Here is a 19293-nt window from a genome sequence, read left to right as displayed (position 1 = left end):
CATGAGTTTACGACCGTAAACTCATGGGGAAATTACCATGGGCCGTAAACTCAAGTGTTATAACCATTGTGGCCATAAACTCAAATGTGAGGCCATACCCCCCCCCCCTTTGATGCAACCCTATGGCCTTCTAACACTTAAATCAAAGTGTTATCCATGTTTTAGGGTGTCTTTACTTGATTAATTAGTTATTAATTGGCTAATTGGATACATATATGTGTCATTATATGTTAAATAGGATCTGTGTGTGTGCTCAAGTCTTCACTTGACACTTAGCATCCTATACCATCCTTTCATCCAAACCACTCACTACAGGTGAGTTCATACCCCTTAATCAAACTTTGAAATGATTTTAAATGCTTTATGGGGGAATACAAGTTGAAACTTTCTAGTTATTATACTTAATCACATGTGATTAATAACTAGAACAAACAGAAAGAATTCCTATTACTTTCAAACTGTTATCAAATTTATGGATTTTAAACACTTCAGAACATTTTAAACTCTTTTACATGCTAAATCCTTTATAAAACTCTTTTTAAACTTATATTATTGTCAAACTCATATCTATACAGATATATTTATATAAGTAGGGTTTGAAGGACTTAGGACTGATAGCTCACTTTATTTCCTGTTCCTTGTTTGGTTGTGGACTTAGAGTATCCTGATATCTGTCCGAATGTTGTTGAAACCTTAGTTATATATCATATATATGTGTTTGGATATAAAAGCTTCATTTTGATTCATCACCTTTGAGTAGCAAAGGCATACAAACAACATTACTAGTTAACTATAATAGGTATAGTTAAGAGATTACTACTCACTATTACCATCATAATGACTTATACAAGAGTCAGTACATTTACGAGTCACTACATACGTATTACATTGAGGAACAATACATACTATACACTATACAAGAGAACACACTATACACTATACAAGAGAACATACTATACACTATACAAGGGAATATACTATATACTAGTACAAGAAAAAACATCACTACACTATGGTTTTCTACGCAAACATTTAAATACTATAAATAGAATGTGACATACTACTTCTCGATACGACACTTCATTGTGGTATCACCTTGTAACCAGAGTCTCCTGGAGGGAGAGCGGGCATTGTGTGTATAGATCTATACAGGACAGACACTCCCACACCCCGACTGCTAGCTACAGTCCCAGCCGATAAGGCCAAGGGGTGACAGAATGTTACATATGACACCGGAGGGTCATCAGTTATTCAGCCGTCGATCAGCATGGTTACATACGAGTTCACATTCAATCATTTAATTAAATAACTAAGAATTAAAGGCAAACAGACTCCCCGAGGTGTATTGTAAATTTAATACTACTTGGAGTCTGCATTTTCATCACATTTAGCCGGCAGTGATACTGCTGGGGTAAAACATTATTTTCTCCTATTACATTTACTTTGTATTCATCTCGCATCGGTGAGGTCTTAAACTATATTTTTCATAATAATAGTTTTATGGGGGAAAACTCTTTCAGTTACAAAAGAACAAACATACACATGGTCGGGTCTTGGTAGAAGAGTACATTCCAATAGAAAATATAGGATTTTCTAGGAAGTTCAGACATTCACAACCAGCTACGAACATTTACACTACGTTGTTACAAACATTTTCATACAAACAATGAGACTAAATACTTATGAACTAACCAGCGTTAATGCTGATAAACTCTTTCAAAATAACTTGTATTCTCAGGTCATCAGTAGACAGGTACCGATGAAGCTTTTGAGAAGATGGAGCACATACAAGACTCATCTTTTATTTTGATTCATATTTTGGTGTCTTACAAACTATACAGAACACGCTTGTATTAAAATTATTATATTAATGCAATGGATTGCTGTTGCTTGTCTTTACTATTATGCATTGTTATGATACTGTACATGAAGTCCTCCACCCCAGGACGTTTCCGTCGTTCCGGTTTTGGGGTGTGACAGATTGGTATCAGAGCATTGTTTATAGTGAATCGAGTATATCAACCCATAAAAGATATACAAACTATAAACGCAACGGGATTAATATACTCTGACCAAGATTTTATACTGTTAAATAATAAAATATTTAACCAAAGTATACCTACCTGCATTCATACTAAAATCAATGTCACTAGGACAGAACAAAAGTATTACGATTGTTGAACAACACAATTAGGCTTAGAGACATATGGTCAAACCTAGGGGGATATAGCATGATCAACTATATTTTCCGAGGAGTGACTAGCATGTGCCTAAGAATGGTTGTGGTGTTGCAACAAGTCTAAAAACTTACCAACACTACTACAACAAGAACATTAGAACAGAACATAAACCTAAAATACTATAGGAGTATTTTGTGTTACTATAATTACTTATGTGAGAACTAAAAAGGTCTTTACTAGTAGGGCAATAGTTGCTAAGTGGATACACTTAAGTTACATGTGACTAAGGTGCTATAGACTTAGAATCTGTGACCTTTGCTTTATTTCCTGTTCCTTGTTTGGTTGTGGATTTAGAGTTAGGGTCACTTATTCAAAGGTCTATCCCGTTTTGGTTACACGTAATTGGTATGCACTATGCAAGTATTGAAGTAACTAGTAAGGATCATCTTATAATTATCTTATATTAGTACGTCTATTATTATAAGATTCTTATACCCCTTTTTCTCGCGTAGATAGCAATGGCTGGCTTCCATCTCCCCGACAATCCGTATTTTCCCAACCAAGGCAATGGTGGGTGGCTCGATGATGAGCCAGAAGATGATCACCCAATCCCTTTGGATGATCACCTCGCAGAAGGTTTTTCGGATGGATCTGACTCCGAGCCAGAAGTCAACAACCTGCCCCAAGAGGCTCCAGTCCCAAACCACAACCTCCGACCGGCATTTCAAGGCCCTACACCCTTGTGGGCGACAACCTTGAACCATTGGAGTGATAAGCAGGGTCAGCCATTACCCTTCAATGGATACCGAAGCTTTTACAACATAAACGAGGGAGGCTCAGCTGCCCGAGTCCTGCCCATTATGGTCCGCAGGATTGCTCGGAATGTAGAACAAGGTCGGGCAGCCATCGACCGAGTGATGGAAGTGGATGCCAACTCCGGAATTAACACGGTCCGCATTCGCCAACTCGAAGAGGCTATGGAAAGGACTAGGAGAACCAGTGAGGTTCTGCAGCAACAGCTAACTGCATCCCGGGCTGAAGTCATAGAACTCCAAGTGCGTCAGAGGGCGCATGAGGGACAGCTTCAAGAAGTGGTACGCCAGCTCGCAGAGCTGAGGGTTCGCCCGATACCCGTCACCGGTAGAAGATGTCGACTCGTCTTTTCTTTTGGATTAAGGAATAGCCTTTCTTTTCTATGCCGATGTAGCTCTAGTCTGTAAAATATTCCTGTCTCTCAAGTACTTTAACTAGATTCCTAAACTGTCAACATTTTCCCTTATGGTTTGATGTAAGACCTACTGTTAGGTCATTTTTCCCGAACTCGTTTACATCATTAATACCAGTAATATTGACAGTTATCTAATCTATTGGAAAATCTTTACCCTTGTGTTTCCCTACTCTATTGTTATACCTCTATCTGATAGTTAGACTATGGCGATTTAGTCCATGAAACACTCTCATCATACTTACAATTGATTCTTACTATTATCATCATCTCTATAAACTTACAGTAAAAGATGCCGCCTCGCAAGCGTCCGACCAGAGGCAGGCCTGTGAATCAAACTCCACCACCACCACCCCCTCCGCAGTTCGATGCGGTGATGTTTCAAGCAGCCGTGACCGCAGCCATGGCTCAAGTAAATTCTGGTGGCGTTAGTGGAGCTGGAACAAGCACCAACTCTAGCCATGGTGAAATCCAACCTCGTACACGGGAGTGTACCTATAAAGACTTCATCAGCTGCAAACCAACGTACTTCAATGGAACCGGAGGAATTATTGCGCTGTCCCAATGGATTGAGAGAACAGAGGCGATCTTTGAGATGTGCTCATGCCCTGAGGGAAGCAAGATAAAGTTTGCTGCTTGCACCTTCACCGAAAGAGCCCTGACATGGTGGAATGGCCATGTCAAATCACTCTCACTGGTAGCAGCTAACGCCATGGGCTGGGATACACTGAAGGACCTGATGACAAGGGAGTACTGCCCGAGGGGTGAAATTCAGAAACTCGAAGAGGAACTGTGGAACCTTAAAATGAAGGGTTCCGACATAGTGGCTTATACAGCCAGGTTCTGCGACCTGGTGACTCTATGTCCTAACATGGTCCCCACTGAAAGCAAGAAAGTCGAGAGATACATCTGGGGTTTGGTGCCCCCGTATCGAGGGAACGTTCTAGCATCAAATCCTGCGACCTTTGATAGTGCCAAGGAATTGGCCCAAAGTCTGATCAATCACAAGGTTCCTTCCCTTCCAACAACAACTACAACGGCTGCCTCCGCGCCAACCAAAGCGGCCGACAACAAGAGAAAGCGTTGGGACCGAAGGAAGGGCAAATCAACTCAACCCTCTTCCAAGAACCAACAGGTTGTGGCTGTCCATGCTGCCACAACTCCTGTTGCCCCTATACCAGTAAAGCCATATGCAGGGAACCTACCCAAGTGCACTAAGTGCAATTTCCATCACAACGGCCCCTGCCGGGAATTGCACTGCACTAACTGCAACCGGAAGGGCCATACTGTCCGTTTTTGCAGAACACCACCCAAACCCATCACCCAAGTCCCTAGTACAAGAGTGAGCCAGGCCTGCTATGGGTGTGGCGAGAGAGGGCACTTCAAAAGAAACTGCCCGAAAGCTGGGAATGCGGGAGGAGCAAGAAGACTACTCGCTATTGGCCACAATGAAGCCGTGGCGGACCCCACAGTAGTCACGTGTACGTTCCTCCTCGATAACTCTTACGCATGTGTCTTATTTGATTGTGGGGAAGAGAGGAGTTTCGTAAATCAAAAATTTAAACACTTACTTAATCAAACACCGCAAGCACTAAAAGAAACCTTCGTCGTAGAAATGGCTAACGGAAAGACATAGAACTCTCACGAGATTTACATAGGTTGTACCCTCACACTAGATAATCATTCATTTCCAATCGACCTCATACCCGTGGCTATCAAGAGCTTCGGCGTCATTGTAGGCATGGACTGGTTGAGTCTTTATTGCGCTGATATCCTGTGTTTTGAGAAAGCAGTCCGCCTAAACCTACCGAATAATGAAACCTTGTTGATCTACGGAGACAAACCCAGTACGAGCCTTCGTATCATCTCAAGTATTCAAGCCCAGAAGTACTTGCGTAAGGAATATCACGCATTCCTTGCACACGTAGTCGATGTGAACCAGAAAACAAAAGACCTAAAAGACCTTCCCGTAGTACGCGACTTCCCCGATGTCTTTCCAGAAGAACTACCGGGTTTACCTCCCCAACGCCAAGTCGAATTCAGAATCGACTTAATTCCAGGGGCTACCCCCGTAGCCAAATCGCCCTACCGTCTAGCACCTGCAGAGATGCAAGAACTGTCCGGTCAACTTAACGAACTGCTCAGCAAGGGCTTTATAAGACCCAGCTTCTCACCCTGGGGAGCACCGGTCTTATTCGTAAAGAAGAAAGACGGATCCTTCCGTATGTGCATCGACTACAGGGAACTCAACAAGCTTACAGTAAAGAATCGTTACCCTCTTCCTCGCATAGACGATTTGTTCGACCAGCTGCAAGGGGCGAGCTACTTTTCTAAGATTGATCTAAGATCCGGGTATCACCAGTTACGAGTGCTTGAGGAGGATGTTCCGAAGACAGCCTTCCGAACTCGTTACGGACACTACGAGTTCGTAGTGATGCCATTCGGATTGACCAATGCCTCCGCAGTGTTCATGGACTTAATGAATAGGGTATGCCGTCCTTACTTGGATCAGTTCGTCATCGTCTTCATCGATGACATACTTATCTACTCTCGAAGTAAGGAGGAACATAGCGATCATTTACGACAAGTACTAGGAACCTTATGATCGGAGAAACTCTATGCGAAGTTCTCTAAATGCGAATTTTGGATCCGCATAGTCGAATTTTTAGGACACGTGGTTAGCGAAGAAGGAATCCACGTGGACCCATCCAAAATTAAAGCTATTGAGAACTGGTCAGCACCGAAGACGCCTACAGAAATTCGTCAATTTCTAGGCCTCGCTGGCTACTACCACAGGTTCATACAGAACTAATCTCGAATTGCAAAACCCCTCACGACATTGACCCAGAAAGGCGTGGCCTTTGACTGGGAAGAGAAGCAGGAGAAAGCGTTCCAAACGCTAAAATGAGCCTTATGCACCGCACCGATATTGTCCCTTCCCGAAGGGGCAGAAGACTTCGTGGTCTATTGCGATGCGTCAAATCAAGGGCTCGGCTGTGTTCTGATGCAACGGGATAAGGTCATCGCCTATGCCTCAAGACAGCTGAAGACACACGAGGTCAACTACACCACACACGATCTTGAATTAGGAGCAGTGGTGTTTGCCCTGAAGATCTGGAGACACTGTCTATATGGTATGAAAAGCACTATCTTTACAGACCACAAAAGCCTACAACACATATTCAACCAGAAGGAGCTCAATATGAGACAACGACGATGGGTCGAGCTACTCAATGACTACGAATGCGAAATTCGTTATCATCCGGGTAAAGCCAACGTAGTAGCAGACGCCCTAAGTCGGAAAGAATATTATGGTCGAAGAGTCAAGTCATTAACCATGACTATCCATTCGCATCTATCCGCACAAATTAAGGAGGCTCAGTTCGAAGCCTTGAAACCTGAAAACGTGGCGGGAGAATCCCTGCGAGGAATGGAGAAGAACTTGGAAGTCAGGGGTGGCGGAGCTTTATATCTCATGGACCGGATCTGGACATCGAGACACGGTGGCTTCAAAGACTTGGTCATGACTGAAGCACACAACACTCGTTATTCCGTCCACCCAGGTTCAGACAAGATGTATCTGGATCTTAAAAAGTTATACTTGTGGCCTAACATGAAAGCAGAGATTGCTACCTTCGTAAGTAAATGCCTTACTTGCGCCAAGGTCAAGGTCGAGTACCAGAAACCATCAGGTCTACTTCAGCAACCGGAGGTACCTGAGTGGAAGTGGGAGCGGATCACTATGGACTTCATAACCAAGCTACCTAAGACAACGGGTGGGCTTGATACCATTTGGGTCATCGTCGACAGATTGACCAAGTCCTCGCACTTCCTACCCATCAAAGAGACCGACAAGATGGAGAAGCTCACAAGAACATACATTCGGGAGATAGTACGACTGCATGGTGTCCCTATATCTATTATCTCCGATAGGGATAGTAGATTCACTTTGAGGTTCTGGCAGTCACTACAAAGCTCCTTAGGAACGAGGCTGGACATGAGTACAGCCTACCATCCACAGACCGACGGACAAAGTGAGAGAACTATCCAAACCTTGGAAGATATGTTGCGAGCCTGTGTAATCGACTTTGGGAAGGCATGGGATACTCATTTACCCCTTGTCGAGTTTTCCTACAACAACAGTTATCACACGAGCATAAAGGCTGCTCCATTTGAGGCCCTCTATGGCCGGAAGTACAGATCCCCTCTGTGCTGGGCTGAGGTGGGTGACACTCAGTTAGCTAAAGGACGAGTTCCTGACAGCACTCTCACGGGTCCGGAGATCATTCGGGAAACGACAGAGAAGATCGTTCAGATTCGTGAACGATTGAAAGCCTCTAGAGACCGACAGAAAATCTATGTAGACAAACGCAGGAAACCTTTGGAATTCCAGGTGGGAGACCGAGTCCTCTTGAAAGTTTCACCCTGGAAGGGCTTGATACGCTTCGGAAAGCGTGGAAAGCTAAATCCAAGATACATAGGGCCTTTCGAGATTCTCGCTAGAATCGGCCCCGTAGCTTACAAACTCAACCTACCCCGCGAGCTCAGTAACGTACATTCTACTTTCCACGTCTCGAACTTGAAAAAGTGCCTATCCGACGAGACTCTTGTAATCCCACTCAACGAAATCGAGATCAACGAGAGCCTCAACTTCGTGGAAGAACCTGTAGAGATCATGGATCATGAGGTCAAGCAGACGAAGCAAAGCCGCATCCCGATAGTGAAGGTTCGTTGGAACGCCAAGCGAGGACCGAAATTCACATGGGAGCGCGAGGATCAAATGAAATCGAAATATCCTCATCTATTGGCTTAGTTATTTGTAACTACCTTATTGCTTAAACTCTAATTTCGGGACGAAATTCCCTCTAACGGGGGGATGATGTGACAACACGAAATTTCCATTTGTACAAACCCTGCAGTCTAGCACTTCAATAAAAAAAAGTCAAATTCATTTCTGCTAATTTTTAGCTCGGTTTAAAGTCCGTTTGGATATTTTTTTATATTAATTCTTCGAGAGAACAAATGAAAGGAAGTATTTTCTAGGATTATTGGGTAACAAATAAAACAATTCACACCTTAATGAGGTGTTCACGGCCAAATATGAGGGGTTTGGGCCGTGAACTCCCCTTTGGCTGTGAACTCATGCTTAAGGCATGAGTTTACTCCCTTCCTTCCTCATTTCTCACTTCCAAGCTCAAGAACACCCACATTCTCTCTCAAGTATCATAAGATCTTCTTCCAAATCTTCCAAAAATGTAAGTGTTTCTTCCCTTGATTTGTTGATACAACACTTCATCTAGTAGTTATACATGATTTCATCCATGAAATCTTCTCTTTTTCATAGATCTTCAAGTGTTCTTCATTTCACCAAGAACACCAAGAACTCACACTAGTGTTTTTGGACCTTAAACACTCTTACAAGCTTCCTATAAGTAAGTACACCCCTCTTAACTAGTTATGTACTTAGATTACTTGTTAAACCATTGAAAAACACCAAGAATGCCCAAGAACACATGGGTTTACAGCCAAGGCAATCTCCTTGGACCGTAAACACCATTAGGTGGTGCATATGTGCCACCATTACTTCCTAGGGCTTGGATATTTGACTAGAACCTTTCATGCATGAGCTAAGGACCTTAAACCATGAAATGATAGGAGTTACCATGGGTTTACGGCCGTAAACCCACTAGGGCCATAAACCCCAGGCCGTAAACTCCATGGGAGTTGGTCCTTGGACCGTAAACTTTAAGAAGTGGTGCAATTGTGCCACTATTACTTCCTAAGGCTTGGATTTGATCATAGGATACTAAACCTTGACTTATAAGACCTTTAAACACAAAATGGTACATAATACCATGAGTTTACGACCGTAAACTCATGGGGAAATGACCATGGGCCGTAAACTCAAGTGTTATAACCATTGTGGCCATAAACTCAAATGTGAGGCCATACCCCCCCCCCCCTTTGATGCAACCCTATGACCTTCTAACACTTAAATCAAAGTGTTATCCATGTTTTAGGGTGTCTTTACTTGATTAATTAGTTATTAATTGGCTAATTGGATACATATATGTGTCATTATATGTTAAATAGGATCCGTGTGTGCTCAAGTCTTCACTTGACACTTAGCATCCTATACCATCCTTTCATCCAAACCACTCACTACAGGTGAGTTCATACCCCTTAATCAACCTTTGAAATGATTTTAAATGCTTTATGGGGGGGGGGGATACAAGTTGAAACTTTCTAGTTATTATACTTAATCACATGTGATTAATAACTAGAACAAACAGAAGGAATTCCTATTACTTTCAAACTTTTATCAAATTTATGGATTTTAAACACTTCAGAACATTTTAAACTCTTTTACATGCTAAATCCTTTATAAAACTCTTTTTAAACTTATATTATTGTCAAACTCATATCTATACAGATATATTTATATAAGTAGGGTTTGAAGGACTTAGGACTGATAGCTCACTTTATTTCCTGTTCCTTGTTTGGTTGTGGAGTTAGAGTATCCTGATATCTGTCCGAATGTCATTGAAACCTTAGTTATATATCATATATATATGTGTTTGGATATAAAAGCTTCATTTTGATTCATCACCTTTGAGTGGCAAAGGCATACAAACAACATTACTAGTTAACTATAATAGGTATAGTTAAGAGATTACTACTCACTATTACCATCATAATGACTTATACAAGAGTCAGTACATTTACGAGTCACTACATACGTATTACATTGAGGAACAATACATACTATACACTATACAAGAGAACACACTATACACTATACAAGAGAACATACTATACACTATACAAGGGAATATACTATATACTAGTACAAGAGAAAACATCACTACACTATGGTTTACTATGCAAACATTTAAATACTATAAATAGAATGTGACATACTACTTCTCGATACGACACTTCATTGTGGTATCACCTTGTAACCAGAATCTCCTGGAGGGAGAGCGGGCATTGTGTGTATAGATCTATACGGGACAGACACTCCCACACCCCGACTGCTAGCTACAGTCCCAGCCGATAAGGCCAAGGGGTGACAGAATGTTACCTCACTACATATGACACCGGAGGGTCATCAGTTATTCAGCCGTCGATCAACATGGTTACATACGAGTTCACATTCAATCCTTTAATTAACTAACTAAGAATTAAAGGCAAACAGACTCCCCGAGGTGTATTGTACATTTAATACTACTTGGAGTCTGCATTTTCATCACATTTAGCCGGTAGTGATACTGCTGGGGTAAAACATTATTTTCCCCTATTACATCTACTTTGTATTCATCTCGCATCTGTAAGGTGTTAAACTATATTTTTCATAATAATAGTTTAATGGGGGAAAACTCTTTCAGTTACAAAAGAACAAACATACACATGGTCGGGTCTTGGTAGAAGACTACATTCCAGTAGAAAATATAGGATTTTCTAGGAAGTTCAGACATTCACAACCAACTACGAACATTTACACTACATTGTTACAAACATTTTCATACAAACAATGACATTAAATACTTATGAACTCACCAGCGTTAATGCTGATAAACTCTTTCAAAATAACTTGTATTCTCAGGTCATCAGTAGACAGGTACCGATGAAGCTTTTGAGAAGATGGAGCACATACAAGACTCATCTTTTATTTTGATTCATATTTTGGTGTCTTACAAACTATACAGAACACGCTTGTATTAAAATTATTATATTAATGCAATGGATTGTTGTTGCTTGTCTTTACTATTATGCCTTGTTATGATATTGTACATGAAGTCCTCCACCCCAGGACGTTTCCGTCGTTCCAGTTTTCGGGTGTGACACATATTTCTCTCTCTAGATTTCAAATCTAATATGCTCTTAATTGTAATTTTTAAAATCAAACCCCTACCTCGTTTTTAATTTAATTGTGTAACAATCGTACTTGTACTTCAATATTTTTGGTATAACTCGATAATTTGTATCCTTGCGGACATGAGCCTTTCTTCCATTTATATGAATCTTTTTTCGTGTTTAAGTAGATTCATTTGTAATCATTATAATAATATATACATAAATATATAGCTATCATAAATGAAAAAAGAAAAAAGAAAAAAGAAAATAGAAAAAACCTATTATGCATCTAGTAAATGCAAGAAAATAATAAATTATATGCAAAAAAATATGTGGATTTACCTTTTTATAATAATATATACATAAATATAAAAGTCCTTAAATTTCGCAGAAATATGTGGATTTCCCTTTTTATGGATTTTAGGTTCACTAAAACTAGATGCTTGCAAAAAAATAGCATTTTTGCAGACCGATAAAACCCGAATATTTCTGCAAAACTTAAGGGTTTTAATGAACCAGAAAACTAAACTTCAGGGCTTTTAATGAACCAGAAAAAAAAATGGTAAAACCGAACATTTATACTAAACGTAAGGGTTTTAATGAACCAGAAATACACAAAAGAGTAAGATTGAAAAAAAAATCAAACATTCGGTTTTAGTGAACCTAGAATCCACAAAATGGTAAATCCGTATATTTCTGCCTACTTAAGGGCTTTTATATCATTATCCCAATACATACACTAGTATAAAATTCATAATATATGTCAAAGATATTTCTTAGACAAAAACATATACGAAATATAGCCGTTCTAAAAATAATAAAAAATAAAGTACTTGGATGTGTCATTATCGTCGCCCCCCTCGTTAGTGTCCCCTTATCATTGTGGGTCGAGGAGGATCGAATCACTTCTGCAAGTCTTGCTCTAGCTTCTTGGTTACTAAAAATAGCATCAAGAGAATCTGACTACAAAATAAATATATGTAGATTAATAAGGTTAGGTTCAATTGAGTAACTGTATATTTACCACCCTCAAGAATCTGTTTTAGACAAGAAAACAATAACATTTTTTGGAATGCATTATTATTGGGCCACAAATTCTTAAATAGATCGAAGCTCCATTGAAATATTCTTCTTGTTGTTATGTCAACTAGAAGTTGAAACTTTTACACTTTTAGACAAGAAAATTAAATATAAATACCTACCAAATGCCAATTTACCAAAATATCTTTAACCTATCATCTCTCACCCTTTTATCAGCTACATATTTTGCTGGGAAGTTTCCTCTCTTCAATCCTTAGATTTTGTCCCCATTTTGAATCCAAAATATGCCTAATGCATCAAAGACCTTTTAGGTCTCAAATTCAATTAAAATCAAACAGAATAGGGACTGATCAAGTAAACCATTAAAACCTCCCAAAAGATGAAATTAAAGAACATGTTACGAGAATAAAGAACCAAATAAGGTGATCAAGGGGTGCAACTTTCATAGAGCTGACAGCTAGTTGTCGATGAGGGTTTAAGTTTTCATTCACAAAAAGACTTGTGCGTTCATCCAGCATTAAATGTAAGTATGCAAGTTGGTTCACTTGAAAAGTCTGTATAAGCATATGAAAAAGTTTTACACATAAGACCTGATCAATATAACAAATAAGAAAACCTGCAAAGTCTTCATGAATGTCTTTGGATGGATATTGTAATTGTTCGGCTGAAAATACTTAAAATCTCAATCAACTTAGTTTTGAAAAAGCTTCATTGAAATATTTTTGTTATTTGTTACGATCAATTAGGTGTTGAATAATTTGCACAATTAGACAACTAAATTAAAAACGAGGGCCTACCAATGAAAAGTCTTGTACTAATAAATAACCCAACTCTTACGTTAAAAAATAAATGGAAGTTTGTGAGTTGGTTTGGTTGAAAAGTTTATATAAAAATCTCACCTAGTTATAGAGACACACAACTAGTAATTAATGCACTAGACACACATCTATATATTTTATTTATCGTTAAGTCAATGAAGTTACAGACTTTGCACAATTAGTGAGACCTCTTAAAATTAAGGACCTACTAGTTGAAAGACTTGCACAACCCATGTTTTGCGTTTAGAAAGAAAAAAAAATATACCACACAATGGTGTCTGAAAGCCACTCCAAGCATATTCTGTAATATTAACACGAGTATATATATCGGAGCATGTTCAAATGTTTATAGCAAATTAGACACAATGACTAATTCAAATGTGTTTATCTTCCTTTCCCTTTTCTTTTTCTTCACTTGTTTTGCTTCTTCCTCTTTTTACAATGCCACTCACAAATGCTCTCCTCAGCAGGCCCTTGATTTACTTCTCTTTAAAGAAAACATGTCCTCCATCAACAACTCGGACGAATATCTTGATTCTAAGTGTAGTTGGCTAGGTTCTCGGTATCATCCAAAGATGATGAACTGGAACAAGAACACAGACTGTCGCAAGTGGGATGGTGTCACTTGTAACCACTACACAGGTGACATTATCGGTATTGACTTGAGTTGTGGCATGATACGAGGTACCATCCACCCAAACACCACCCTCTTTCACCTCCCTCGTCTCCAAACACTCAACCTTGCTTCCAATGATTTCACTGCTTCCCAAATTCCACATGAATTTGGCAGGTCTTCTAATAGTCTCACACATCTCAACCTCTCTGAGTGTTGGTTCTCCGGTGAAGTCTCTGAAGAAATATTATTTCTTCCTAAATTGATCTCTCTTGATCTCTCTTGGAATGATGGATTGCAGATTCAAACTAATGTTTTCAAGAATCTACTTCAGAATTTTACTCATTTGAGAGAGCTCTCAATGGTCGGTGTTGATATAGGTTGGGTATTACCCACTTATCTTAATATCTCGTCTTCTCTACAATCACTTGATCTTAGCAGCACTGGTTTGCAAGGGAAGTTACCTGATAACATATTCAATCTTCAATATCTAGAAAAACTTCACTTGTCAGGGAACATTGAAATCACTGGTCCTTTGCCCAAAGTTAACACGAGGTATAACATCCCTCTCAAGTCGCTAGAACTCTCCATCGCCAACTTATCAGGGGAGATACCCGACTCAATTGGCCATCTCAAGTCCTTGAACTACTTGGATCTCTCTTCTTGTAGTTTGGTGGGGTCCCTTCCCAAATCCCTAGTTAACCTTATGCACCTTACAACTCTTGATTTATCATTTAACAAGCTCAATGGAACGTTGCCTTCTTTGTTGTTTACGCTTCCCTTGCTTGAAAATGTTATTCTTTATGATAACATGTTTAGTGGAGGGTTACCATTGGATTTGTTCAACTGTCCATCACTAAAGATATTATCTCTTTGGGGCAATAAATTTGATGGCAATATCAATAGAGGCTCCAATCCACTATCATTTATCCAACTCGCCAACCTCACTTACCTTGATCTCTCAAATAACAATTTCACAGGTTTTTGGGATCTGAATACATTGTTATCAGGCCTACCAAGCCTTCAACATCTCTCTCTCTCTTACAGTGGCTTAATTGTTACGAACAACAATAGTTTCAGCCATGTCAACCCTGTGTTAAGATACTTATATTTGGCATCTTGCAATCTTACTGTGTTTCCAGAGTCTTTACGAGCCATGAAAAATCTCCAAAGATTAGATCTATCTTATAACAACATAAAGGGACGCATTCCTGATTGGGCACAGGAGATCGGAGGAAATCAGTTGTTATTTTTGGATCTGTCAAATAACTTCATAACAGGCTTGCCACACTTTCAATGGGATGGATTAAACTTTCTTTTTCTGGAGTCCAACCAGATTCAAGGGCCATTTCCTCCATCGATTTGCAACATGAGAAATCTAGAGGTGTTGGATATATCCAATAATAGCTTTAGTGGAGTGATTCCACAATGTTTGGGAAATATCAGCTTCCCTCTTAAGAATTTGAATGTCAAGTCAAACCAGATTCAAGGACCATTCCCTTTGTCAATTTGCAACATGAGCCTTCTAAGTTCATTGGATTTGTCCAATAATAGTTTCGATGGAGTACTTCCAGAATGCTTGGGAAATATCAGCTCCACTCTAGCTGTGGTAGATATGGGGAACAATAATTTTCATGGCATCATTCCAAATGTGTACGAGGAGTGTGGACAATTACAGGGACTTATTTTGAATGGAAACCAATTACAAGGAGAGATCCCAAGTTCCTTGGTCAACTGTCAATCCCTGATAGCATTAGATCTTGGAAACAACCAATTAAATGGTTCATTTCCAAGATGGTTAGGCAATCTTCCAGAGCTGCAAGTTCTTGTCCTCAAATCAAACAGGTTGCATGGTCCCATTGAAACTCCCTCCATGGTTAAAAATGCATTTCCAAGCATGAAAGTCCTCGTTTTATCTCATAATGAGTTTGCAGGCCTTCTCCCACGAAAGTATTTGCAAAATTTCATTGCCATGAAGAACACGGAAAAAGATAGCACAAAACCAAAATATTTGAACATGGGGGGGAAGTATTACTCTGTCACTACTGCGGTGAAAGGCGGGGATCTTGAATTTACTCAAATTTCGGTTGACTACATAATTGTCGATTTATCAAACAACAAATTTGAAGGGGAGATTCCTGGCGTCATCGGTTCTCTTACTTCACTCATAGTGCTTGACCTATCCAACAACATGCTCACTGGTCCAATTCCATCTGATTTAGGGAATCTATCGGAGATTGAATCGTTAGATCTATCTTCAAACCAATTAACCGGAGAGATCCCCGGACGCGTTGCAGACTTGAGGTTTCTTGAATTCTTAAACCTCTCGCAAAACCATCTTGTGGGACGCATTCCATCAGGAAGTCAATTCAATACATTTGATGCGTCATCATTTGGAGGGAATTTGGAACTCTGTGGTCTTCCATTACCCAAAAAGTGTGAGCATCCACAGGAAACACAACTTGAAGTTGATGGAGATGGAGATGGAGATGGAGATGGAGAGAACGGATTTACATGGAGAGTGGTGATGATGGGGTATGGATGTGGGACCTTACTTGGATTAGTGATGGGGTATGTCATGTTGTCGACAGGAAAACCAATGTGGTTCAATGCAATTGCTGATGCAGTAGAGCACATGATCCGAACAAGGCCAAGATATGTATATATTAGAAGATGAGTTTAGCTTCTAAATGGTATGTGTTTCACACGCCTTTTATTTCTCTAAAATGTGCATAACCACTTACTGTGATTTCTTTATTTAACATGTAGCTAGAGAACTTATGGGTGCACTCGGAACTTCTGGATTATGCAGCTGTTGATTTGTAGTGTCTGAAACTCTGAATCATGTTGTGCATCGATTCTGTTTTGAGATAGGCAGAAATTGTTGTTATTATGTATTTCTTATTCATGTTTAGTCTTTTAAACATTAGTAAGTATTGTAAGTATGCTTTCTGTCATTGCACATAATAGATTGATTTCATCGATAGCGTACGAATAACGCATATTGGAGGACTACAACACAAAATCAACTACACTGGCATAAAATGTTTGATCAATGCTTTATAAACGATCAGAATTTGTTATGAACTGGATTCTAAGAACAGATTCAATAACACAAAATCAAACCAAATGGTTCTAACATTGATGGAAAACACTCTATAATACCCAAAAGATTACAAGAACTAAAGATAGGTTAGCTGATTCGAGATAGCCACTCTCCAAGAGGAAAATAATTCCAGATTTCACAGAAAAGATGGATACCTCACTCCCTGCCCACTAACCTCTTCTTATACTATCTGACATAACAAACTAAATAATATAAAATACCTAAACTGCCCCTAATGTCCCTTTATTTGTTGAATTTCCCATATTGCCCTTATCTATCATATATTGTAGAAGTTGATGCATAACAGAATTTGAAAGTTATAAACAAGAGTTATGTACTTAATTTGTTACAAGTTAGTTTCATGTTAGTTAAATATCGGTCAAAGTTATTATGAGATTAGTTGATAGGTTTTGTGATACTTCAACTTTATCAACATTGGCTTGAAGCGGGTAGCTGTTATGCTTAAATCCATTATGTATCTTCTTCTCTAAAATCACTCCGACCTTAGGGATACCAGTTTACAAGGGAAATTACGTGATAACATGTTGAATCTTAGATATTTGGAAAGTTGACTAGTCAAACAATGCTATTGCCCAAAATTAACAAGAGTATTATCGCAGATTGGCCATCTTACATCCTTGAACTCTTTGTATCTCTCTTCTTGTGGTTTCTGTGGGCCCTTCCCCAAATCCTTACTTAACAATTGAAGGCTTTCAACACACGAAAACAATGTCAAGCAAGAAAGAATCATCATCGAAATCCACTAGTCTTGAACACCCTATCTCAGGATTATAAACTCGGAACGCATAATTGTCGAAAACCAAATCACCATTCGTGCTCAGTTACAAAACTCCATTTAACTTTCCTGTACTTGGATTTCTTCCCAATTTACAAAACACAAGCCAAGAAGCATCTTCTCTCCTCACCCAAATCCAATTACAAAGGTTATATATCTGTATTTATCTATCGTATTCATTATAATAAAAAAAGCTAAATAAATTCACAGAGTGTTATAAACACATCCTGCCTAAAACCTAATTTAAATCACTTACAGAGAAGATAAACGAAACGACGGACGATTGACGGAGTGGTTGTCGGTTGGTCGGAGGATGACCGAAGATATGATCATATAAGGTAGCATTGCATATCATAGCCTCTCGACTCCCGAGAGATTTTCTGGGCTTAGAGCCTTAGACTCTTTAAATAACTCTCAACTATGGGCCAGCCCAACTTATATATATTCTTAGAGCCCAAAACAATTATTTCTCTACGCTTTTTTTTATGATAAAAAATGTCATTTCGGCATATTAGGGGTATGAATAGACACTAAATAACAAATTTCACTTTATCCTTAGAATTTATCAAACGTATCGTTCATAACTGTAGATATGTGATAAGTTTGCGATTCTATAACATTAGTTATATTTAAAAAATATTAATAGAAACAAAATGTGTAAATCAACTTTGGTAACAATGCCAAAACTAAACACAAGTCACCTAACTAAAAGTTAGGAGTTTGGAATTTCTTATTTAAAACAATTTTTTTTAAGTAAAAATGTTTATTAACTTATTCATTGTCAAAACGAAATTTTTAAAAAATAGATTAACTTATCTAGTACCAAAACAATTATTTCTCTACGCTTTTTTTTATGATAAAAAATGTCATTTCGGCATATTAGGGGTATGAATAGACACTAAATAACAAATTTCACTGTATCCTTGAATTTATCAAACGTATCCCTTGTTCATAACTGTAGATATGCGATAAGTTTGCGATTCTATAACATTAGTTATATTTAAAAAATATTAATAGAAACAAAATGTGTAAATCAACTTTGGTAAGTAAACACAAGTCACCTAACTAAAAGTTAGGAGTTTGGAATTTCTTATTTAAAACAATTTTTTTTTAAGTAAAAATGTTTATTAACTTATTTATTGTCAAAACGAAATTTTTAAAAAATAGATTAACTTATCTAGTACCAAAACGTAATAAAGTTATAAGTTATTTTTTAGTGTTTGGTAAATCATGCTAATACGTATATTAAGAAAATAATTTATTAAAAATTCTTTACCTAAGCAGTAAGTTAGGAGTAATTAACTTATTAAAACTCGTTATTTAAGTTAATAAGTTCTTATGAAATCTTCATGTTCAAACATGTGAAACTCCTTATTACTTTACTGGTGACAAAACTGCAATAAGTGTTTGTTTGATATGCTGGTATAACATGAATGGAATCAACAATTCCAATCACGTTTAGAAAATCTGGATAGATGAAGTTAGAGCAAGGCTAGATGTTGATCTCTTCCTTCTTTCGGTAAAATCTTTTATTGTAGTTTTGAAGATTGAAGAACAATGTGAGCGTCAATTGAAGGGTTTTCTTCTATCATATCTTTTTAAAATTGTGAATATGTGTTCCTACGTGCCTCCTACGTGCCTCATTCCAATCATAAGC

General features: G+C 38.6%; 1 protein-coding gene and 1 long non-coding RNA gene across 2 annotated transcripts; one reads left to right on the top strand and one right to left on the bottom strand.

Moving 5' to 3' along the window:
* The first annotated feature begins 13486 nt into the window (after positions 1–13486).
* On the top strand, positions 13487–16692 carry LOC145109440 (receptor-like protein 9DC3). The gene is made up of 3 exons (XM_079046592.1): positions 13487–15056; positions 15195–16427; positions 16504–16692. The coding sequence occupies exons 1-2, from the start codon at positions 13487–13489 to the stop codon at positions 16409–16411; spliced, it is 2787 nt and encodes a 928-aa protein (XP_078902718.1). The 3' UTR covers positions 16412–16427; positions 16504–16692.
* A 98-nt stretch (positions 16693–16790) lies between these two features.
* LOC145109441 (uncharacterized) lies at positions 16791–18001 on the bottom strand. Its single transcript, XR_013709010.1, has 2 exons — positions 17893–18001; positions 16791–17793 (listed from the first exon to the last, which is right to left on the bottom strand). It is a non-coding gene; the product is annotated as an uncharacterized LOC145109441 (long non-coding RNA).
* Between the last annotated feature and the right edge of the window lie 1292 nt (positions 18002–19293).

Source organism: Lactuca virosa, chromosome 4, assembly GCF_052849685.1.
Source record: "Lactuca virosa cultivar CGN04683 chromosome 4, Lactuca_virosa_CGN04683_v6, whole genome shotgun sequence".
Classification (NCBI taxonomy): domain Eukaryota; kingdom Viridiplantae; phylum Streptophyta; class Magnoliopsida; order Asterales; family Asteraceae; genus Lactuca; species Lactuca virosa.
Note: the sequence above shows the minus strand (reverse complement) of the source record. Positions and strands in the feature narration are given on the sequence as shown.

Excerpts from the sequence above, each read along its gene's own strand:
- LOC145109440 (XM_079046592.1), top strand. The coding sequence starts at position 13,487 with ATGACTAATTCAAATGTGTTTATCTTCCTTTCCCTTTTCTTTTTCTTC. Across the intron at positions 15,057-15,194 it reads TGGATTAAACTTTCTTTTTC|ATTTGAATGTCAAGTCAAAC; the intron begins TGGAGTCCAACC and ends TCCCTCTTAAGA.